This window comes from Plectropomus leopardus, chromosome 16 (assembly GCF_026936395.1).
Source record: "Plectropomus leopardus strain MGB_pleo_1.0 chromosome 16, ASM2693639v1, whole genome shotgun sequence".
Taxonomy (NCBI): domain Eukaryota; kingdom Metazoa; phylum Chordata; class Actinopteri; order Perciformes; family Serranidae; genus Plectropomus; species Plectropomus leopardus.
In genome coordinates this window covers 9,544,704-9,568,544 of record NC_142191.1, presented here as the reverse complement: position 1 = coordinate 9,568,544, position 23,841 = coordinate 9,544,704, and the positions used below count along the sequence as shown (strand labels likewise).

Here is a 23,841-nt window from a genome sequence, read left to right as displayed (position 1 = left end):
CTTCTTGACCTCTCCTGACACTTTAAAAAAAATTAAATAAAAAAAAACATTATTTAACTGTATTTTATGCATTTTACGGTGTGTCCAAATTAATGAAATAACTAAACTGTAGGTATCCGTACAGGTTTATAAAAAGCCATACTGGTCAAACCATAATGAAAGGTAGAGAGTGACCTGAGTTTGCAGGTCACTGGAGGCAGCCAGCAGGCCGTGGATGTTGTCAGGGGGACAGTGTGTGAGAGAAAAGGCTAAAAGCTCCTGCCGGGCTTCCAGGTCTCCGTAGCCCTCACACTGACCGAGCAGACTGCACACATCCCACGCTGGACTGTAACCTGGAGGAAGAGCAGATGGAGGAGAACAAAGGGGGGCAGAGGGTAAGGTGAAGTAGGATAGGAGAAGAAGTGAAAAAAATGGATGATGTGGCTTTAAAGGAATATTTCACCTCCTAAATGACCATTTTTATGTCAGGTACTCATATTGTGTTATGCTGAAAACTTAAGACTTTCTCCCATGTCTCTATGTTGAATGAAGAATCCAAAAACATAGAATTATTGATGAATGGAAGTCATAGGGGTCCACATTTAATGATAGCAAAACTAGATCAAAATATCAGAAAACTCACACAACTTGTGAAGTATAATCTAAGTCCCACCTAGTCGGTCATATGCTCAGTACTTTGAAAACACATGCATTTTCGCTAAAACCTTAGTATTTAAAACTGGACTGAAAGTGAAACTTAACCTGCACTCTCTTTAAAGCCAAATTCCACTGACAAAAACAGTCATTTTACCTCACTGAAAACAGGAGCTTCCATCAGGTAGTTAGTTTATGTTATTGTGTGACTTTGGAGTATTAAAGGGTTAATTTGGATTCACCAAAAACTAACAAGTTAGTTAGACCAAACTAACTAACTTATCAAGGCAGCGGTAATTCAGCAGCTCCTGTGTTCAACAAGGTAAAATGACTGTTTTTGTTAATGGAGTCTGGCTTTGAAGAGAGCATAAGAATCCCTTTGAGTTCAGTTCCTAGTGTGAAAAAGCTGTCTATTTAGGATATTTTGAGCATATGACAGAATAAATGAGATTTGGATTGCACAGCATGAGTTGTGTGAGAGTTTGCAAAGAGATGTTTTGATATTGTTTTGCCGTTGTTAAATGTGGACCCCTGTGAGTTCAGTTCATCAAGAATTCTGCCCGTTTTTTGGATTCTTCCCCCACTGGAGGCAAGTTTTCCTCATGAATTCATCTTAACACAAAGTGAGTAATTGAATAAATTCTTTAATTAAAGTAAATGAGTGCAGGAGATCACAGCAACCTGTGATAAAAGAATCAATAAAAATGTTACACAGTAAAAGCACAGATGGCACAATATATAAGGTCAAATATAAAACATAAATTACTCTCTTCACACGCACACATATATATATATATATATATATATATATATATATATATATATCATCTGTTATAACTGAGCGGCTTTCATTTTTCATTTTTCCATCAGTGTCCTTCAGTCTCTGCTAATCTATCCTGAATCCCAACAGATAGAAGACCAAGGTCTATATACACAAAAGACACACAAGGTAGAGCACACACACACACACACACACACACACACACACACACACACACACACACACACACACACACACACACACACACACACACACAGTATTAAATCTGAGAACTTGCAGAATAAAAATGTAGAGGATATAATGCTGAGATATTGATGACACCATAAGGTGTAACCCTCCAAGCCCTTGGGGTATAAACACATTTTTCCCCCAAATCTCTTTCTTGTTTTTTGCACAGACATTAATAACATACACAATCAGCAAGGGCATTAAGAGTGTTCTTTGGTTATCTATTACAAACCCCACTCTCACCCGCCCACCCTGGATTAATACACATTTAAGTCTAAAACACGCTTCCCCTTGAAGAAAATACCAGCCCGCCGCATCGTAATAACTGTGTTACATTTGTTCCAGCTTCATCACAGTCAAAAAGCAACACGGCGGCAAGACTTCATTCTTGCAAACAGATTCAATTATTCCCACCGCGTTCGCAGACAGAGAACACCGGTGCTTATCTGATTACACCTTCTCTTTCTCCCAGACACCTTTTTCTCATCCACGCTGTCTCCCGTTACTCAGCACTGTGGGAAGACTGTGTGAAATTCTATTCGCTTTAATTTATGTGTGGCGTAACACGAAGCTGGGACGAACAAAATATCATTATCACAGTGACCACTCTGAATCCTTTCAGGGGAACTCGGGGGAGCAAGAGGTCCAAATTGGAATATTATTGTGATGTGGTTGTCGTAATTATTGTTCTTGTGCATGAGTAGACATAAAGTCACTCAACCTTGATTTTTTGCCATCCAAGGGAGGATGTAAGAGGCCCAAAGTGAATAATTCTCAAGTGTTTGAAACCATAAAGGATCGTCCACACTAAGAACAACTATAACAATGTGAGCATCCACACTGATGAACCACAACGTTCGGTAGAGAGTGGCGCCGAGCTTAGGAAAATAGATATTGATTGGCTGTCAGTGTTTCCATTGTTCATCAAATCATTCTGAAAGTGATCCCAACATTTGCCACAGTTGTCGAACGCATGCAGTACTGAGCATACGACTCGATAAATGAGACTTGGATTATAATGCACGAGTTGTGAGCGTTTGCGAAGAGATGTTTTTCCTATGTATCATTTTGTCATCTACTATACTTTTACTGCTCTTTAGGGCATCTATTACACGTCTGTCTGTCCTGGAAAAGGGATCCCTCCTCGGTCGCTCTTCCTGAGGTTTCTACCTTTTTCCTTCCCCGTTATAGGGTTTTTTGGGGGGCTGAGGGGTGTCCTTAATTGATGTGATGGTCTAAGGACAGAGGGATGTGATATGCTGTAAAGTCCTCTAAAGCAAACTGTGATTTGTGATAATGGGCTTTATAAATAAAATTGAATTGAATTGAATTGAATTGAATTGAATTGAATTGAATTGAATTGAATTGAATTGAATTGAATTGACTTGAATTGAATTGAATTGAATTGAACTGAATTGAATTGAATACAGTTTTGCTGTTGTTAAATTTTCTCAGTTTTTGGATGCTTCATTCATCAGACATGCAAGAAAAAATGTGGCTTTCTTCAAAAATTCAACATAATTATAGGTGAATAATTGATAAACAAATGACCATTTGGAGGGTGAAGTATTCCTTTGATACTTAGAAGAAAAATACTGTGTGTTCAAAAAAAATGAAAACTGACATAATGCTATAGTGCATGTGTATTTTTTAGTATTAAGTTTTTTGATAAATTAGAAATTAGGGGGTTAAGATTTGACAAGCATTTACTTTCCTCCTACTTCTTTTCGGACATGAAATACTTAAGTTGTTTACTGAATATGTCTGATGGGCCTTCTGGTGTTATTCTTGCTTTTATTTTATTATTCCACTTTATTAAGCATGTTCAAAATAAAGATCTAAACTAAACATTTAATACAGAGTAACCTATATCTGATTGAGCTATGCCTCGGATGGAAAGTGAGTGGATGATTTGTCAGTCAAGAGCTCTGCAGCATTTCCTCACCACAAAAGATAACCTTCCACTAATGACTGACACAGTCCCTTCTTTGAGCCAAGATTGTGAAACGGTTGCTGCTTCATTGTTCACAAAACGAGCTAAGCAAAGGCTGACAAAGAGCAGATTAGAAATGAAAAAGAAAAAAAAGGAACTCTGATGACAGTGACTCTGTTGAAGCTCTAACTCCAGGATGTTTAAGGAATATATCTGCCCCCAAATGACAGTTTGTGCAGTCACCATGTGTTACATTAAATTCATAAAGAAAACTCTGTTTTTCTTGCATGCCTCCACGGTGAACAAAGAATCCAATAACAAAGAAATTTATTGATAAATTGAAGTCACAGGGGACATGTTAAACAACAGCAAAAGTATATAAAAACATCAGTTTACTGACACACACACACACACATTGTGCGGTATAATCAAAGTCTCTTTTATCCAGTCGTATGCTCAGTTCTTCCCAAACACAGTCCTTTACAACTGGGATTTAAAAGTGACATTGATGTATAGTACGTTCTCTTCAAAGCCAGACTCAATTTACAAAAACTTGATTTTTACACGCTGAACACAGGCGCTGCTAACGTTGCATCATTTAGTTGGTTTGTTTGTGTTATATACACAATAAGACAAACAAACTAATGACAGGTAGACCAGCAGCTCCCTTGTTCAGTGAGGTAAAATTAAAGTTTTTGTCAATGGAGTCTGGCTTCTTCAACTAAATGTTGTTGTATATACCAGTGCAATGACAATAAAGGTATTCTGATTCTTTAAATAGAGCACGAATAAGTTTCCCTTTCAGATCAGTTTAAAATAATAAGGTTTTAGCAAAAATGCATGTGTTTGGGAAGCTGAGTGTAACTGGATATATGAGAGTTGGATTATACAGCATGAGTTGTGAGAGAGTTTGCAAACGGATGTTTTGATATAGTTTTACTGCTGTTAAATGTTTCCCCTATTTACTCAAATTCAAAAATTTGTTCAAATACGTTTTTGGATTTTTTTTCACCAGAGGCACACTAGAAAAACAAAGTTTCACTCACAAATTCAATGTAAGACAGTTATTGATATGCACATGGTAACTTGGCAGTGAAGTAGTCCCTCAACAAATGAGAGCAGGAAAACACAGCAACCTGCGATAAAAGAATAGATAAAATGTAAAATGTAAGCAGCAAGAGGATTTCCAGCTTAAATGTGAAGTATGAGGTCAAACTGACACGCAAATGGTCATTTGGGAAGTGAAGTATTCCTTTAAAATTCAAAGAAATTTAGCAGATAATGAAAGTTTTGGGGAAGCTTTGCCAGCATGTAATGATATAATTGACCCAAAAAAAGGAAAGGCAGGAGAGAGGTTCCTATTAGCTTTTCTACAAGCTCCAGTGCACTCTATGATACTCCTGTCGACTACCTGCTGGTGCGCTGCGTCATAAGTTTTTCGCTGTCAGCTACATACCTGCAGCCATAAGGTCCTGACAATGGATGTAGGAGGCCTTGAAGTCCAGACACTGGAGAGCCTGCTCTGCCAGCAGGGTTAGCACTTGGCCTTTCCGCGCGTCCTTGTCATCACCTGAATACACAGACAGATATTTGTATAAGCAGACATCAACACACAAAATTGAAAGTATCTTTTACACCTTAAGAAATTTCAACATGTCAAAGCCAACACACTAAAAATCAAATCTCATAATCCTGCATATCACGTACAACATCTGGCTTAATAAACCTCTTATTAAATCTCCATCTGACTACACACACACATAAACACACACACACACACACACAGGCTCAAGGTTGGAACATAAGGGCGTCTAACTGTATTAGCTGCACCACAGGCTGAGTCTAGGACTACATATTAATCTGTGTCTGCCATAAATGAGGTTACTGCCGTGTCTGTTCATCTCAAAGAGGGAGAATAAAATAATAAAAAACCATATATACCGCCACGTGGTTGTATGCCTCTGTGCACTGGTCAAGATTTACTTACAGTTTACATCCATGTTTGTGAAAAATGAGTTGTATTGAGTTATGTCCAAAAACATGTTGTATGAGGTGACGTTGACCTTTGACCCTCGACGACCAGATTTTAATCAATTCATTCTTGAGTACAAGTGGACATTGGTGTCAAATTTTAGGAAACTCCTGCAGACCATCTTCAGATATTAAGATAAGAAAATGATATGAATGAGAGGTCACACTGACTTCGACCTTTGATCACCAAATTCTCATCCAGTCATTGTTGAGTCCAAGAAAATATTTGTCTCAAATTTGAAGAACATGCCTGAAGGTGTTCTTAAAATATCGCATTCACAAGAATGAGATAAATGCAAGGTCAAGCACTTGACAACACAGCTGGACAAAACCGGTCATGTGCACCAGAAACGCTGAAGGACAGCATCAGGTAATAATGCTGCCGGTAACGGTGTAAAACAAGGAGCACAAGGTCACTTTTCGGGTGGGTGGGGAGGTGGAGGGGCTCCCACAAGCAACTGACTTTGGTGTGGGAGTCTGCAGTTTGCTTCTCGTATGTGTGTGTGTGTGTGTGTGTGTGTGTGTGTGTGTGTGTGTTTTAAAAAATGTTTCTATACATTACCATGTGCTTCTTTTGCCTAAACCTCACCATTCATGACTTTGGTTGTTAATCCCAAATGTCGTTACAGTTGAAGCTGTTGTGTAAACACATGGACATTGCTGCTTCATCCCACCATGTGCATTTGTTAACATCACCAAGACGGCATCCCGGAGCATAAACACCTGACGCACAGGGATACCCAAAACATTATGAGTTGATGCGACAGGTCCTGACAGAGCGGCACCATGAGAAAGTTCAGAGTGAGAATATGTTTGATGGAAGGTCAAAAAAAAAAAAAAAACATTAAAATAATGACATCATTTCTCTAGTCTTGGCTATCGCCCGCACGGAGGCCTAAAAATACCATCCACTGTCTCGCTAAACCGGGATAAATCTCCGTTTGATATCTCACTGTTGGCGGGATTGGCTGTGGTGTTAACATTCAAGTGGCGGCTCAGGACAATCTTTGATCTCTGCCTAAGTTCAGTAAACAAAGAGGGAGAGGACGGGACGATCAAAAGAGGCATCGGGAGAAACAGGACTTCTGAACAAACCTGCCGACTGCAGATCAAAGAACGCGGGCTGAGATGAAGAAATGGCGCTCGATTGGTCTGTGTGTGTGTGTTTGTGTGTGAAGTGAGTGACAGATAGAAATGCTGTGTTTACAGCGAGAGGGGGAAGAGGTGTTGGTCAAATATTTTCAGGGTGACTGGTGAAAGGGTGTCTTCAAAAGCTGTCAAGACCTCAATATAGAGGAGGTTTGTGTGTGTGTGTGTGTGTGTGTGTGTGTGTGTGTGTGTGTGTGTGTGTAGGCCTTTTATCGAGACATTCTCTGGCATTTATTTCAAGCCGATCTAAATCAGACATCTTTGGAAATCCAATTGAAGCCTTTACCTGTCGTGCCAATCAGAGGGTGGGATGAAAAGGTGAGAAATGTCAGAAAAACAACAAATAAATATAATAAACTCTGACTTCAAAATGAACTCTCGAGGCTCTTTCGGATCCTCTGAGTCAGCACAATTTTAATTCTCATTTGGAATATCATGATTATTGATTTATTCAGACAAAAACAAATTTTTTTTGTAGCTCTCCTCCACAAGACAGAATGATTTACAGAGCTCTTCTGTAGACCGAGGCGGAAACCGAACCCTTAGGGTTTTTAACCGGTGCGCTGGTGATACCTGCATTAAATATTCACCACAGAGCCCCGCAGCTATGCGCCCTTCAAAAGCCTCCCCCCTGCATTTATTTATTTAAAAATTTGTTTATTCCTCTTCTCATCTCACTCTGCCTCCTCTTTTTTTCCTAAAACCACACAGTGAGAGCTGCCTGCTGACTCGATGTGAGCGGCACAGACGCAGAAATGCCACAAGGCCGGTTAGCAGGTTTCCTTTAGCTGGTGACAGGCCTCAGAGAGAGAAGACAAGTTAGGAGATGGAGGACAGAAGACAGGGGAAAGCAACGCACACGGAGAGACAGACGCACGCAGGAGGAGAGGCGAGCTCGTGTTCTTGAAGAGACGACAGAATAAACATGGCGATACAAAGAGAGAAAAAGACAGAGAGACGGCGGTGTTTGTGTCATTTCGGAGCGTGAGAAGTAACATCTTAAACTTTCACACATGGTAGTTTCATGTAGTTTTCATGGCGTTGACTGTGGGTGTTTAGGAGGCTCCCAGTATACAAAATACATTTTTTTATTTTTACGAGGAATTCAAAGTCAAACCAAAATACAGCCAACACCAGTCACGTCTCATGTTTGGACTCATCAGTTAGCTGCAGTGTGTGCTCTCAGTGATACTGCGGCGCCGTTTGTAATCCCAAAAGATATGAAAGCTCCAAAAAGACCCTCATGAAAAAATAAACTAAATATCGGAGAATCCCATTTGGAATTACCACAAGCAAACTGGTGTAAACATTTTTCTGGTCATAAGCTTATGCCAACTCCTACAGAAAGACAAACATAAGAGGATGAAAAAAGAGGCAAACAGAGGAAAGGACAGAGTCTATAGAGGGGAAGAGAGAAAAATTTAACTTAGCGGGCTTTCATATTATGGACCGAGAACACCTGACCCCAAAGTCCAGTTTGTTTGATAAGTGTGCACAGAACCCCGATCCCCGCCCGCGTCTTTTCTTTCTTAATTTGGATCCCCATTAGCACCAGCATAAGCACTGGCTATTCTTCCTGGGGTCCACACACATACATTCAACACTTACAACGATACTACAGACAAACACAACAAATGAAACAGCTCATGTTGTCAGTTTATCATTGAATACAGAAAAACTAAACAGAGAATTATAATTCAATCACAGTTCCAAAGAATTAAAAGCAGCAAATCAATATTATATTGATAAGACTAGATATCATCTTAGATATCCTAATATTGTCAGTGTCGTCTCTTCCTGCCGCATAATGTGATCTAATTTTATCCAATATGGAGATTGCTCTGTTTTTTGGCTTTACTATGGTTGATACAATTATTCAATTAGTTGGCAACTATTAAATTAATCATCAACTAATCTGACAGTCATTTGAGTAATTTTTTAAGATAAAAAAACAGGCAGAATTCTTTGATCCAGCTTCTTAAACCTGAATATTTGCCGTTTTATTTCCTCCTCTATGACAGTGCGACAGCTCCTGGGAGAGACGGAGAGCTCAGAAACAACATCACTTATGTGATGGCTGAGCAGCACAGGAGTGGAGAGGGGGGACAATCACACTTGGGCACGGTACAAATCAATCGTACCTACACTGTAATTTGAAAACACCATAAAAAATTGATCTGTTTACCAAATCTGGACAAGGCTCTCCAGCAGCCTCCCTGGGCAGGTTTGAGAGTCTGCAGGATGTTGCGGAAAGAGCTGAGTCCTCTCGAAGCACAACTTGTTCCACAGTGCACTGAGTATTTATACATCGAAACAATAATGTCTGTATTTTTTGTGAACACAAATGCATTTTAATGCCAGGTGTAGAGGGGTCCCTGTCGGCTTTAAAGGCGGTTTGGATCAATACTTTTATCTGAGGCAACAAGCTGAGCTTCAAAGAGGCCGAACAGTCAGAGCCTCGATTGTACAACAAACACAAGAACTCTGAATTTTTTACATGGATGATTTCTCGAAACTCGTAATATTTCTTAATATCTCTAAAATGTTATCAGTTGTTTGGGCTGATATAAGTACAAACATAAAAATGACAAGTATTATTTGAGGTGGTATTTATGAATGGACTGCCATTCAGAAACAACATAAATCCATCTTTCCTATTCATAGAGGTTAGAGGTGAAAATCACGAGGCCACATGATACATTATTATCACGATTCTTAAGTCACAATACAATATAACTGCGATTTTTAACATGTTGCGATATCCAGAGAATTGCGAAAACATATATTGTAATTTTTTGTAATAATTCTTTGTAATAGATATTGAAATGTTGTAATAATATAAAGTTTTCAGTCTGTTTGTCTCACATCAATCATTATTATTGCAGAAAATTGCATCTGGTAAACTGATAAAATACAATTGATTTTATTATTCTCGCAAAAGTCTAATTTGCATTTGTACTTATTTAATTTATTTAATTTATGTGATAAAAAATTGATATCAAAAAGACAAATTAATATTTCAGGTGTCATTTTCCATCAAACTCAGACAATACGATGGTTATTGTCATTTTTTTATCTTGATTACAAAACTATATATTTGCTGTTTTCTTTTATCGCTCATAAAGCCTTCTTGCTATTGATTTCTTAAAACAGGAGTGTGCCTCTAAAAGGACCTCCGTTTGGAGAGTGATGTAGCCAGAACACTTTGCTGGACTCCTCTATCCCAAAAAAAATCTGAACACTGGATGTGAACGCGCATAATGGAGGGCCAGGGCTGAGTGGTAGAGGAAAGGGGTATATTATGATTGAGCCGAAGCCCTAAAACCGAACGTGCCCTTGACTGCCCCTGAAACTCTGGCACAAAAAAAGGTTTAGTGAGCACACAAAATGATGTGTCTGGGGAATTGAATTAACTCTCTCCTTTCGGATGTCTATGTGAGTGCTTAACCCTCTATGGTACAGCGTTGCCACATGGCAACAACCCCATTTTAAGCCTTCTACACACAGATAATACATTCAAAGTTATGATGCAATGCATTAAAAAAGAGATGGGGTTCTAAGTAAACCAATTGCAGTGTTTAAATTTGTCACATTACTTTCTATAGGCCATTTTGAAACCCTTTTCTGCAGACATCATGGACGGGAGGAGCCTCACCATTTGACGCCTAAAAATTCAACAAAAAAAGTGTTTTTTTGAAGTTTTTCAATGGGAAAAAAAATATACACTCAACAATAGGTTAGTTAAGTTCATTATCATGTAGTTTCTTGCACTGTAGTCGATCAATAAATAATAGAAAATGTTAAAAATGTGTACGTTGCCATATGGCAACACCGTACCATTATGGATTGCTAGCCTGGCATGTTGATAACATTTTGTATATAGGCCTACTTTGCAATTGCATTGGTGTACACTGATCTTCTATAGTCTCTAAACTATAATAATGCACTTTGTGAGTCCTTTCCACATTGCATATGATGATATTTGACACATCTTTCTTCCATTTACAGAATGAATGCAAATTTTTTTTATGGTACATCGCGGAAAAAGGCTGAACTAGCCCTCCCACTAGATGATAGTGAAGATGACAAAGAATTCAGTGACGAGGAAAATGAGCTGCTGGAAACACAGAGTGAGAGTGATGAAGACAGTGAGACCGATGAAGATTATGAGCCAGAGAATGAGGACAGTGGGGACAGTGAGGACAGAGACAGTGAGGGCAATGGAGACAGTGAGGAGAGGGAGGACAGTGAGGATGAAAGTGAAGTGACAGGTATTACCAGTAAGAGAGTGTAAAATGGGTAACATCTTGACCCTAACCCTGTTCAGGCTACTGGGGATTGTTTATACTATAACATGAGTTTTAAAATAAATGTTACATACAATTTTAAACAAAACTCATGTTTTCATTACTTTCCATTATGGTACGGTGTTGCCATATGGCAACGAACCCTAAAAACTACTAAAAAAATAATATTTTTTGAAAATGTCTCTTAATTATGTTTACTTGGTCTATTTTAAGACAAAAAAACACCCCAAACATTTTTTTACCAACTGGGATCATAGTGCGTACCATAGAGGGTTAAGTATGGATTTTTGCTTGCAAGCCGCTCATGAAGATGAATTTTCCCTTTTGTGTGAGAACTGTCGCTGAACGTACCCACGCATGCTGCTAGGATGCGTCTGTGCACCTCATGTGGGCGGTCCTTTCTCACTTAATCTCATGAGCTTTGTCATGAAACTGCCACCAGAAAAAGTCAGTGAATGTTTATTGAATGTTTCCCCTCGTTCCCGTGATAAAACCCGAAAGAAAATAGAAGAAAGATGATGTGATGAGGCCAAGTGTGTGTGTGTGAGTACCTGCCACCCTGAGAAGCGAGGCCAGGTTCAGCAGTGTGGTGGACTGCTTGTACGCCGTGGGGCAGTGGGCGATGCACTCCTCTATGAGAGACAGACGGTCTGATCGCAGGCGCACTGGGATGGAGAGAAGAAGGCAGAAGGGGAGGGGTGTCAGACATGTTTTGCTAATTACTGTATTCAATCTGGAAAAGTTGCAGCTGACGATACAAATGATGCAGCGTAAATGATGGATGCAGCAGCTGTCGTTATGTCTGCAGTGTAATCACATGCTGTACAGTTCGCAAAGTAAAGCCCAACCCTAATTATATTGGCCAATGCTGATGATGATAGATGTTTGGTTTGGGTTTTTTTTTTTGTTTTTTTGCATTATCACATAACAGAAAAAATAAAAAAGAATGAGTGCATATAGAAGCTAACACATTTTAAATAGTAAAAAATGATAGAGGTCTGACTATTTGGGGCGGCCTCTCGCTCGCCTGCTAGAGTGTGCGCCCCATATGCCAAGGCCTTTGCAGCGGCCCGGGTTCGATTCAAGACCGCGGCCCTTTGCTGCGTGTCATTCTCCCTCTCTCTCCCACATTTCATGTGATTCTACAGCTGTCCTATCGATAAAAGGAAGAATCCCCCAAAAATAATCTTAAAAAAAAAATCAAAAAAAAAAAATCTGACTACTACTACTTGAAAGAAGAAATTGAAGTTGCAAAGATGTATCGATTAATCAATTGCGTCAATTATTTGGCCACCATTTTGTATACAAGGATTAATAATTTGCCATTTTAAGCAAAAATAGCTGAAATTAACTGGTTATTTTTCTTTCTTTTTAAAAATATAATTGTAAACTTAATGTCTTTGAGTTTTGGACTATTGGTCAGACAAACCTCGGACTCATGAGGGTCATTTTTCACTATTTGCTGACATTATATACGCTATGTTCTGCTGGGAAACCTTGGGTCCTGTCATCCAAACACAGCTGCAGAATAAGTACAGCCATTCATGTGGACAGCACTCAGACTCTCATCTTTATCAGTCAATACCTTTTTAGATCAATTTAATCAATATCAGTGGTAATTGTTCACATACATTATTTTTTTGTTTGAGCCTGGGAGCTCCACAGTGTACATATATGTTACAAACAGAACAGTATATACAAGTGCTGAATATAATTTGGGGAGATTAGAGATTCAGTGCTTAGTGTTTTGCATTTACAATTTGCATTTCACTTCGCAATTACAGCACCTTGTAATTACAATACAGTAACTTGTGCATATCAGTTCTTTTCCAATCAACAGGACTGTGGTGAACTTTTTTGGGAGGATTTCAACTTTTTACAATTTGAGTTCCAGAAACAGAAACTTCCCAGAAATCCAGTTCTGTATTTTTATTCTGAAACCCTGAGAAATAGCATGTTTAGTGCCTCCACGGGCCTCCCTGCTTTCTCTGCACCCTGCTGAGGATCTTTATGGCTTGGCATCACTTTGGGCGAAGCCTAGAGGGAATTCTGGGAAGGGTGGTATGTATGAATTGTCGCCTAAGGCGCTGTCGGGGGCTGGGTAAGATGGATTACCTATGCTTGAATTCTTTCACTTCATACTTGTGCGTGTTTATCTGTGACTGTGTGAACTACAGGGATATGGCTGTAGTGGAAAAAGAGAGATAAAGTGTATTTTATGTGGACAGTAAGTGTGTGTGTCCTTGAGTTGGTACAAGATTGTAAGAGGGCACCTCAGGCAATACAGAGCCATGGAGCTTGGACTTTGAAAACAGGCTTTGGACAATAATCAGTGATAGAAAACCCATATAGCACAAAGGAGTAATAACTGAAGAGTTTTCCTTTTACTTCAACTCCCTTTCTTTCATTCTTGCTTTCTATATTTCTTTCCTGTGTCACATTTTTCTTTGAAAAGAAAAAAATCTCTCAAGGTTTTTCTTGAGATATCACGCTGTCAAGAATGGGACAGACAAGGTCAAAGTGATCGTCACAATCACTTTGACCTTGTCTGTGATCTACTACTTGTCTGTGATCTACTACTGATCTACTACTACTAAATTATAATAAGTTCATTGTTGAGTCCAAGAGGTCGTTTGTGCCAAATTTGAAAAAATTCCCCTCAGGCTCTCTTGAGCTATCGTGTTCAAGAGAATGCAATGGACAGAGTCATAGTGATATTGACTTCTGACCAATTAATTCTTGTATCCATGTGAATGTTTGTGCCAAAATTGAACAAAAAATCTTTTGAGGTGTTGCTGAGATATGGCATTCATGAGAATGACAAAGACAAGGTCACAGTGACCTTAACCTTTGACTTTTTACCACCAAAATCTAATCAGTTCAACTTGAGCCCATGTGAACGTTTGTGCCGAATTTGAAGAAATTCCCCCAAGGCATTCTTGAGATGTGGTGTTCATGAAAATGCGGGGTCACAGTGTGCTTCGACAACTAAAATCTAATCAGCTTTTCGAGTCAAAGTGGCCGTTTGTGTCAAATTTGAAAAATTCCCTTTAGGTGTTCTTGAGAAACTGCATTTAAGAGAAAAAGACAGACAAGGTCATAATGACCTTGACCTTTGAGCACCAAAATCTGATCAGTTTATTACTGAGTCCATGTGAACGTTTGTGCCAAAATTTTAAGAAATTCCCTCAAGACGTCCCTGAGATGGGGCGTTCACAAGCATGGGATGATGCTGTTCTCACTTAGTCTCGCAGGTAAGGAATAGTGGGCAGTGAAAAACTAATGCAAGTAGACATCAGGGAGTGAGGAGAAAGCGAAGCAAGGAAGCAAGAACAGAGTAAAAAAAGAAAAACTAAGGAATAAGTGATGCAGAAAGAGAGAAGGACAGAGAGTGAGGGAGGGAGAGCTGGCAGTTTATGGCTCTCTCTGTCACAATGGCTTTATGCTGCCAGCTCAGTTTGATGAGGGCAAAAGGGGGAAGGGAGCACGGGCCTCGGAGGCAAACAACACCTCGGTTCAGAGGTGAGGCGATGAGGGGCCAAGCTGGTTCATTGTGGCTCCACAGTTTCCTATAACAAAGAGCCATGTCTGGAAACTGCTGCGATAGGGTGCTGATGTGGAGCCCGGAAAGAGAGAAAGGAAGAGCGTGGAGGTGAATACTGATCGGTCCGGTTTACAGATGGAGAGGAAATATAAAAAATGACATGTTCTGTGTGTAAGGGTGTGTTTGTTTGTGTGCGTGTGTGTGTGTGGGGGAGAGAGAGAGAAAGCACACATGCAGAGCCCAAACACTTCAATCCTAATTAGGCCATCAGGCAGATGTTGTTTGCACAACAGTTGATCCATAAATAACCATATATTTAGATATAGTGGCAAGAAGAAGTGACATATGGAGGGATGGAGGAGCTGACAGACGGGAGGGAGACAGGCTGGATGGTACATGGGTGAGGGAGGTGGGGGACGGCGTCCTTACATCGTCTACATGTTTGAATTTATATTAAGAACACTTGAATGAGCAGACACAGCACAGACAACAAATCCAACAACACTTGTTGTCATTGTGCACATTTAGTTCTCAGACGCAGACAAACCCATTGTGTGGTACCTTGCAGTGGGAGGATGCTGACGCTGAAGTCTTCCAGTTGGCTGAGGGCGCTGATGAGGTCCAGTTCCTCCTGGATGGTCGGAGAACAGTCTGTGATCAGCTGGAGACACGCCCTGATGAAAACAACAACCGTTTTTTTTTAAAAAATCACGTGATAATTAATCAGTTAAATTAATCTGTCACAGGGGTACCCAACCAGATGACCTTGTGAGATCAAGACATGGAAGTCTACATTTTAAATACACACAAATTCGTATAATCTGATCATAAAAACTTGAGGTCAAAATAAAGTCTGACAATTATTTGCTTTGTGGCGGAGACCTAAAACTGAGGAAACTGGAACCTAAAAAAATAGTAATAGCCACTGAATGGGCTGATAACAGCCTTCTGAATATACCAGTAGCAGACTTCTACTGACATATATCTATAAGGCTCATGACCATAGAAAATGGCTTTTTAATGGGCTGATAACATCCCAATCATATGACATATTTAATTTCAAGACATTAGAGTGTTATCCATCTTCTCCACGAGAAAGTAAATACCAGTGTCCCCAAAAAAGTCAAACTTTCTCACTGTGTATCAGGAAGGCAAGGTGAAACTAAAAGCCATAAAAATCATTCACTGTTTTTCACATTAGATGAATTTAGTTTGACCAAACACCAACAGTCACTGAAAATTATTGTAAAGCAGCAGCAACAATTCTGATTGCATTACAAACTTGGCGGGTAGGACAAAATGAGTTTCACTTATTCAGGTACACACTTTCAAAGCCGCAGCAGAAATTGCTTATTAAATCTGAAGTTTGTGAAGTTTCCACGTCGTGACCAGAGACATGGTGAGACTGCTCGAACGGATTTATTTACAAAGTCTAGACTCATTTGACAGATCTACAACAGGGGAGTTTTCTTTTCCAACACAATCCACACTCATTACCCTTAATAGGATTATGTAGCACATCACTTAGCATATGTAACAGTACACTGAATGTGTGTGTGTGTGCGCCTGCTTAAGATGCGAGTACTCTCGTTTTCTTGGTTTTTCATCGTATAATTATACAGCAAAGCAAAATAAAGCAAAGATTGAGAGGGGAGAGGGAAAAAAATGAAATGATTCATTTACAAATAAATAAATCCCACATAAAACAACAGCTTAGCGAGGCGCTCTGACGTCAGTGTCATTTAATTACAGGAGAGGAAACATGTCCTTGGAGTGTGCTTAAAAAAGAAGCACGCAGTTTCTTTTAACCCTCACAGTGTGTTAAAGGCAAGAATCAGAATCTGTTATGAAAGCAATCCGAAAGACATACTCAAAATAGGTTGAATCGATATTGTGAATAGATGAGAGTACACACACTCAGCAAAACACTCTCCAGAGCTACCCACTCTTTGAGCATTGCTGGCGTTCTTGCCAGGAACAAGAGGTTTGTCCTGGCAAATGAGAGCAGAGGAAAGGGCTGTGGATGGGCGAATGAGAGACAGAAAGAGGGCATGTTGATTATATACTTGGGCTGTGAAGTGTATGCAGGCGTGTGTGTTTGTGCGGAGATCGCCTTAAAAAAGATGATGATAAAAAGAAACAAAAAACAGTTTCAAGAGTCACGATTTGCTCTGTAGCATGCACCCTGTAATTTGCAGATAACTACTTCCTGTTAAACAGGCACTCGGGAGAGTACAAGTTTGTGATGCAGTTATCAATGGAGCGCCATAGTAGAGACCTTGTCCTTCTTTTGAGCAAATTCGAGCCGTGCACAAGCCCATCAAGCAGCAGCGGCGTACTGACGCAATCACTCTTTCTCTTTCTTCATTTCTGTGTCATTTCCGCTCCAGCTCCCTCCTCTGCTGCTCAAACAAGGTCTTGCAAGATGAGCTTTCTCAAATACGAGCGAGAAAACTGGCGACAAAATGAATCACCCCTCCTGGGCTTTTTTCTGACATCTTTCCATTTTCTTTCTGCATAATGCTCGTTGAAATATGTGCCTCGTTCTCACCAGAGTACCGGCAAGTTTTGAAAAGCTACACCTGAGACATTTTGACAACTTTCACATATATCTAGAGTGGAATCGACAGGAAGCTGACTCTGGCTGGAACATAAGATGAGTTGGAAAAACACATTTTTTTCACATTTGTTTGGCATGGTGAATTGACCTTGTACAATTCTGATAGAGACATCCATCTAGGCCAACCTCCCTGGGACCAACTGGGAGCAAAAGTACCATAATAAACCTTAAAGGGACAGATCACCTCCAAATACATATTTTTCCCTCTTATCTGTAGCGCTATTTACTAATCTAGATTTTTTGGGCGTGAATTGCAGAATGCTGGAGATATCTGACATAGAGATGTCTGGCTGCACTTCAGTATATGGCACTATATGGCACTCGGCATGTTGTGCTCAAAGTGCCAAAAAATACATTTGAAAAACTCAACAGCAATGTCTCCTTCCAGAAATCATGTCCCACTTACTCAAGATAATCCACAGACCTTGCTGCAAGCAGTTTTACACCAGTACATTTTTTCTTTCAACTAAACTACATCCGCCAACCATACCGAAGGAAAGGCACATCTACCTTTTAAAACCTGAAACAGCTTCCTGATGCTGGTGTAAACGAGGTTGATGAGCACCAAAAGAGTCAACCAAAACTCTAAAATTGAGGGCTGTAAAACCAAAATAATAAGCAGAAAGACGTGAAAGTGAAAAATAACCTCAGTGCTGGATGATATTTTTCTGTGAGTTTGTCATTATGCACAAATTCTTTCACATCACATGCAGACATCTGACCAATTTTTCTTGTAAAAATATCAGTTCCTGCAGCTTCACATGATATATGAACCAAAAAAGTTCGTTAAGGAGCTGTTGATGGTGTTTTTGCATCTCTATTATCTGTCCTGAGTGATGCTGTGTGTTCACTTTAGCAGTAAGAGGGGGATTCCTGTGTTATTTTGAGAGAGATCTTTTTGTCCTTGTGTAAACTCTTGCCTGGTGCCGCTGACCACATCCTTTCAGGACGCCACCAGGTGCAGTTTGTGTATCTGTCTGAGCATGTGTGTGTGTCTCTGTCTTTGGCATTTAGTACGTAGGATAAAATGTGTGTCTGTGGAGCAGGTATTTTAATCTAAAGGACACAGGCAGCCAGTCTGCATGGACTATTAATTTCAAAGCGACACGCACAAGTTCAGACTCTACTTTCTGTCTCATGTCTCAAATCCACATCCAGCAAACACACACATGCACACGCGCGCACACACACACACAGTGGGAGTGTTACAATGGATGATGTTGTCCAAGCGTGTGGAGGGGGGCTTCTGCATTAGTTACTATAAATGAATGACGACCCAATTACTGTCCCACTTCCCCACTAGGAACAGACGGTAAGGTTAGACACCCACTGGCCCCCTTCTGAGATCTGAAAGCAGCAACAGACACAAATGCACTCCCATACAAACACTTACACTCGGCATAAACTTCATGAGTTGTACTATAGGAGATGAAATAAAAGCAGCCACCATTAGTTTCTTGCCTGGTCAGACACAAGAGCACGAAAACATACATTCACCCACTCAGGAATAAATGGTGTTTATCCTCCATCAACAACAAGCAAGGTCAACATCTCAAAGGAAGCATACAAGCACGTCCGCATGGAAACGTTTGTACAAGCTGGTCAGAAATTACATCCAACACATAACTTCAACTCAATATTGCGTGTCACTCTTGTCTTTACTCTCAGACACAGTTAAGTAAATGTGAAGTCAGGCTCTAAATAATTAGAGCGCTCACTTTGGTATTTTACAAACTGGACTACATTTCCCATGTTTTTGTGTCTAAATGACTTTCAGGAACAACAATTCTTAGTCTTAGCTCAGTCTTGAGCAAGAGCGTTGCAGACGAAAACGCCAAACAGTCTGCAATGTAATAACTAGGGGCATTTGTGCACCATCAGTTTACATCCACTAGAAGTGCTTGTTTTAACCACAAATAGGCTCAGGATGTTACTCTAAGTGTCTGACAACATTATGGAGGGATCCATACAGAGAGAGACGTTTTTGTGAAAGAGTGAGATCCTTTTTATGCAGCCAGAAACAGCCACGAAATCTCCATTACCAAATTCACCAGACTCCATTTAAGTAAACAGCAATTTTAGCATGTATAGAGCCAGCACGATTCCACATCTAACTGGGTGGATTAAGGGTTAATTTCGAACAGAGTCGGTGATTGTTGGAACAGTGGAAAGAGGAACCATGACAGGTTTTGTGAGTTTTATTTTGTTTGTGTTGACTTTAAAATAAGTGTGCTTTATGATGATAAAATTACGGTTTACTTAAATGGAGTGTGGTGGGATTGGCAATGACTATTTCGGGCCTGTTTCTGGTCAAACAAAAAGGATCCTGCTTCCAATCAAAAAGATCTGTCTCTGTAGGGATTCTTTCCAGACACAATAACAATCTGAGCCTGTCAGTGGCAAAAAAAATGACTTTTTGGTGTGATTTTTTACAGCATGCCAGGGTCCCGGAGGCAAAAAAAGGGGTTATGTTTGACAAAACAGCGTAAGCTGCACATGTGACGTATAACATTGGCATCATGCAGGACTTTCTAGTTTCTACTCGATCTGATCCTTTGCTCTGAGGTTCCCAAATCTTTGTGTCTCCCCAGTTTGCAGAAATGTTCAGCTGCTGTTCTTATTCTTCAAGTTAGGTGCTGTTTTTTTTAAAAATCCCCCTGCTACATAACACGTCATCAAAGCATTATGCCTGTCCTGTCGATGGTCCGTGGTGACGGCTGTCCCTTTTACAGATGTCGCTTTGATGCTAGCTTAAAGGTGAGACAACCTCCCCACCCCCACCCACCAACCCACACACACACTCTGTGATTGTACATTTTATCAATAACAATGAGGCAGAATAACCATGGGAAAATAGGGTCCAGGATCAAAAATACTCAAGTTACCCAAATGACCATTAAAAAAAACCAAACAGGTCCTCCTTAATAGAGGAATACTTCTTTATATTTCCTTTCTCACCTGGCTAGGCCCATGCAGGGGTCTGTCAGCGTTGTAGATGAGTTGAAGTACTCTCTGGATGCAGCCAACACTAACTCCAAGCTGTTGTCGTAGGCCACCTTCAGAGCGTAACCTTTACCCCGGAAAGACAAGCTGATGGGAACATCCTGGCTGACCTGGAAACATTAATATAACATTTAGAGATCAGCAAAACTGTGGCATATGAATTCATTATGGGTGTTTAAATACTTGGAGACACAAATGAGCATTGTGAGTGTGAAGTGGAGTTGCCAGACATGTTTCAATATACCTTGGAGCAGTGCATGAGCTGCCCTGCCAGACGTACGTTCTCCACGCGGCTGGAACACAGCAGGGACTCGACAAAGACCTGCAGCAGCCAGGGAGGAGAGGAAAGAGATGGCGTTTAACTGAACACTGTGAAAACACACAGCTCAGTGTGTTAATTATGGACCAAAGTGTCGTGTTAGAAGCAAAATGTGCACTCAGACACTTTGTCACCTACAATTACAGGTTTCGCTTTTTTTAATCAACACATTTTTAGGGCACCAATTTGATTATTCAGTGTAATCTTTCGCTGTTTTTATACCTGGTGACAAATCTCCGGTTTCAGACAGGTGTATACGTTCTGCTGCATGTCAAGCAGGTCCTGCAGTAGACCTCTCCAAACCGTCTCACTCACAGGAGGGTTTCTGGACACACGAGGACATACATTTTAAGTACATTCAAGGTATCTTGACACTGATGTTTGTGTTTTTAAGTGTCATAATGTATTGTGTATTTCTAGGTTTATATTTCTTTGTCTCCTCTCAATTTTCTGCTGATGATACGCATAGTTACTTGTCTTTTAAGCCAAATGCTCTCCATCCCAGCAGTTGAATGAGTGATTAACTGTTATTAAGAAATGGATAAGTTATAATTTTCTGCAGCTAAACTCAGACAGAAGTAATCTTCTGCCCTGATCACCTAGCAAACAAATCATTTACTGTTTACTGGTCTGCTGGCAGCTAATATCAAACCTACAGTCAGGAATTTAGGTACCACATTTGATTCTCAACTGAACTTTGAACCACATTTTAACTATGTTATTAAATCTTGCTGCTTCCACCTAAAAAATGTTACCAAAATTAAATCAGCTGTGTCTTTCGTGACCTAGAACCGCCTCTTCATGCCTTTATCTTTTGGTGCCTTGAACTTTTTACCAGCCTTAGAAAATCCTCAGGGGCTCTGCTTCAGCTAGTGCAGAATGCTGCTGCTTGAATTTTAACTGGGACCAATCGTAGGTCCCATATAACCCCAATTCTTGCATCCCTTCACTGGTTGCCAGTTAACCTCAGAATTGAATTTTTTAGATTTTTAAATCACTTTTTAGGCTCAACATAGTTTGGCTACCAGTTATATAAGTGAGTATTTGAATCATGATGCTATGATGCCTGTGTAGGTATGCAAGCCAGCCAGAAGTCCAGTCATTCCTATAAGAATCACTGGAACGTTTGTTTTTTTATCTCCTTTTGGTCCATTTGCCTCTCTGCATGCTATTTTTTTCAGCTCTTAACACTGTTTTTATGATTGTAACTATATTTTTACTGTTTTATTTTCATGTATTTTGTAAAGCACTTAGTAACCTTAAAAATAAACTTCTTATATATTATCTCAATTACTTGCGGCCAGTGTGGCGGCACAGCTTGACCATTAGTTGATGGGCTTCTTCTTCACTGTTCTGGCTGTTCTTCACATATGAAATGGGCTTCTGCAGGCCGTGTTTCTCCAGAACCTCCACCACACTGTGAAATACAAGCACACAAACAAACTCATATAATCACTGGTGTCATAAAGTAGAGAGACCACAAAGTAAAAACAGACAAACACAGTTTCAAATCACATTAATCAACACACTCTGTCAGTAGAAGCAGAGGACAGAATGATTGGCAGCAGTACATATCACAGTAGGAAATGCCAAAGACGAAGAAACGGGGGTATAAAACTTAAAAATTCAAGGGAGGGTAGAGATGAGAAAGACAGAAGATGTGTACGCTCTAAGCTGTTCATTATTTTGGCAGCACAAAGTCATTTGCAAGCCACGCTGCAGATGGAGAAAGTGTAGAGCAAGACTGAACAGCAACATGATAAACGGCACGCCGACAAGACAGCAAGTCTTTGTAAGCATGTTTGTCTGGGAGCATGTGAATCCTGGCAGTCATATATGACCGAGGGAGAAAGTGAGTGTGTGTGTGTGCGTGTGTGTGTGTGTGTGGTGTGTTGGCGTAGGATTAGCATGGCACCCCCGGTCTCAACAGGGTCGTGCTGCTACAGATGTTCGCTCTCTGCTGCAACTCATTACCATAGTAAACAGGTGACTGTGTGTGGATGTGTGTGTGAGCAAAAGACAGTCAGACAACAAGCCTTGATATTTACATGCGTGTGTGCGCGTGTGTGTGTGTGTGTGTGTGTGTGTGTGCGTGCGTGTGAGTGTGTGCTTGCTCGAGTGTGAGTGTGAGTGTCTGCATGTTCCCCGTCCACATATTAATGTGCCAGCGAGTGGTTGTGGCAGCAGCTGAAAACAGCTTTTATTCTGGAGGCGCTCGGTGAGCAGACACTTCGCATTTACTGCCTGATTCATCTGGGTAAGAGTGTGTCTGTGCGTGTTTGTGTGTGTGTGTGTGTGTGTGTGTGTGTGTGTGTGTGTGTGTGTGTGTGTGTGTGTGTGTGTGTGTGAGTCACAATGCTTCAGCACAAAATATACATGAACACACTTCCCAAGCTCCCCGGGGTGCGTTTGCGCATGGTTGTGTGTGCCTACGTGTAAATATGCGCGGATATTTGTCTGCAAAAGGCCAATGCAGGCTTTCCTGTTGCTGCTTCCTCCTCCTCATCATCATCTACATTCCCTTCAGGCTGCCTGCCCTCCCTCTGCCTTCATCCTCACCCTCTTTCCTTCCTCCTCATCACTGCTCTGAGTTTGGAAGTTCACCCTGAGGGGAGGGGTGGAGGAGAGAGAGCGACACGTAGGTGATTTTAACCCGTAACAGAGAAACGCCCGAGGCTGTTTGAATACCATGAGACAGACAGAGGTCCTTTGATATCAAGCCTGTGTGTGTGTGTGTGTGTGTGTGTGTGTGTGTGTGTGTGTGTGTGCGTGTGTGCGTGTGTGTGTGTTGACTGCACATCCATGTCTCCTCTCCTTCTTGGTGTTTTCCATCAGGCCCATAATGGGGGAGGGAAGTAATAAGCATTGCAACAAAGTGAACACTTCCCAGGCAATGTGGCACTTATCACCAAACTGATGGGCTCCTCCTCAGTACTTAAAATATCCTGCTAACGAGTACGGCTGAGATTTTTGGACGAAGTGCCAGAATGAATTATGTTTTGTCCAAAACTAAAAGATATTCAATTAAAACTGTTAGAAAAAATAGACATAAATAAACAGCAAATATTCATACCAGCAAGACTGAAACAAGCCTATGTTTGGATTTGAAGCTCTGATCTGAATGCCCGGCTGAACTGGACGGACAGGAGAAGATGGAGGAGAGAAAGAGGGAATGACAGGTGAGAGATGGTGTGAACGTGTGTTGACGTACCTGAGATGCTTCTCAAGTTTGTCCACCTGATCGTGGAGGGATGAGGTGATGTCCGTGTCTGGCCTGAAGAATGATAAAACAC

The 23,841-nt window shown here is 40.6% G+C and overlaps 1 protein-coding gene across 1 annotated transcript in view; it reads right to left on the bottom strand.

The window, feature by feature from the left end:
• nbas (NBAS subunit of NRZ tethering complex) overlaps window positions 1-23,841 on the bottom strand; it is a 221,937-nt gene that overhangs the window by 129,038 nt on the left and 69,058 nt on the right. The window contains exons 27-35 of the mRNA XM_042503247.2: window positions 23,760-23,822; window positions 21,843-21,965; window positions 20,771-20,873; window positions 20,474-20,551; window positions 20,185-20,339; window positions 15,168-15,280; window positions 11,614-11,727; window positions 5,032-5,145; window positions 175-332 (exon numbers count right to left, since the gene is read on the bottom strand). Coding sequence (XP_042359181.2) covers window positions 175-332; window positions 5,032-5,145; window positions 11,614-11,727; window positions 15,168-15,280; window positions 20,185-20,339; window positions 20,474-20,551; window positions 20,771-20,873; window positions 21,843-21,965; window positions 23,760-23,822 — 1,021 coding nt within the window. The remainder of the gene's footprint in view (window positions 1-174; window positions 333-5,031; window positions 5,146-11,613; window positions 11,728-15,167; window positions 15,281-20,184; window positions 20,340-20,473; window positions 20,552-20,770; window positions 20,874-21,842; window positions 21,966-23,759; window positions 23,823-23,841) is intronic.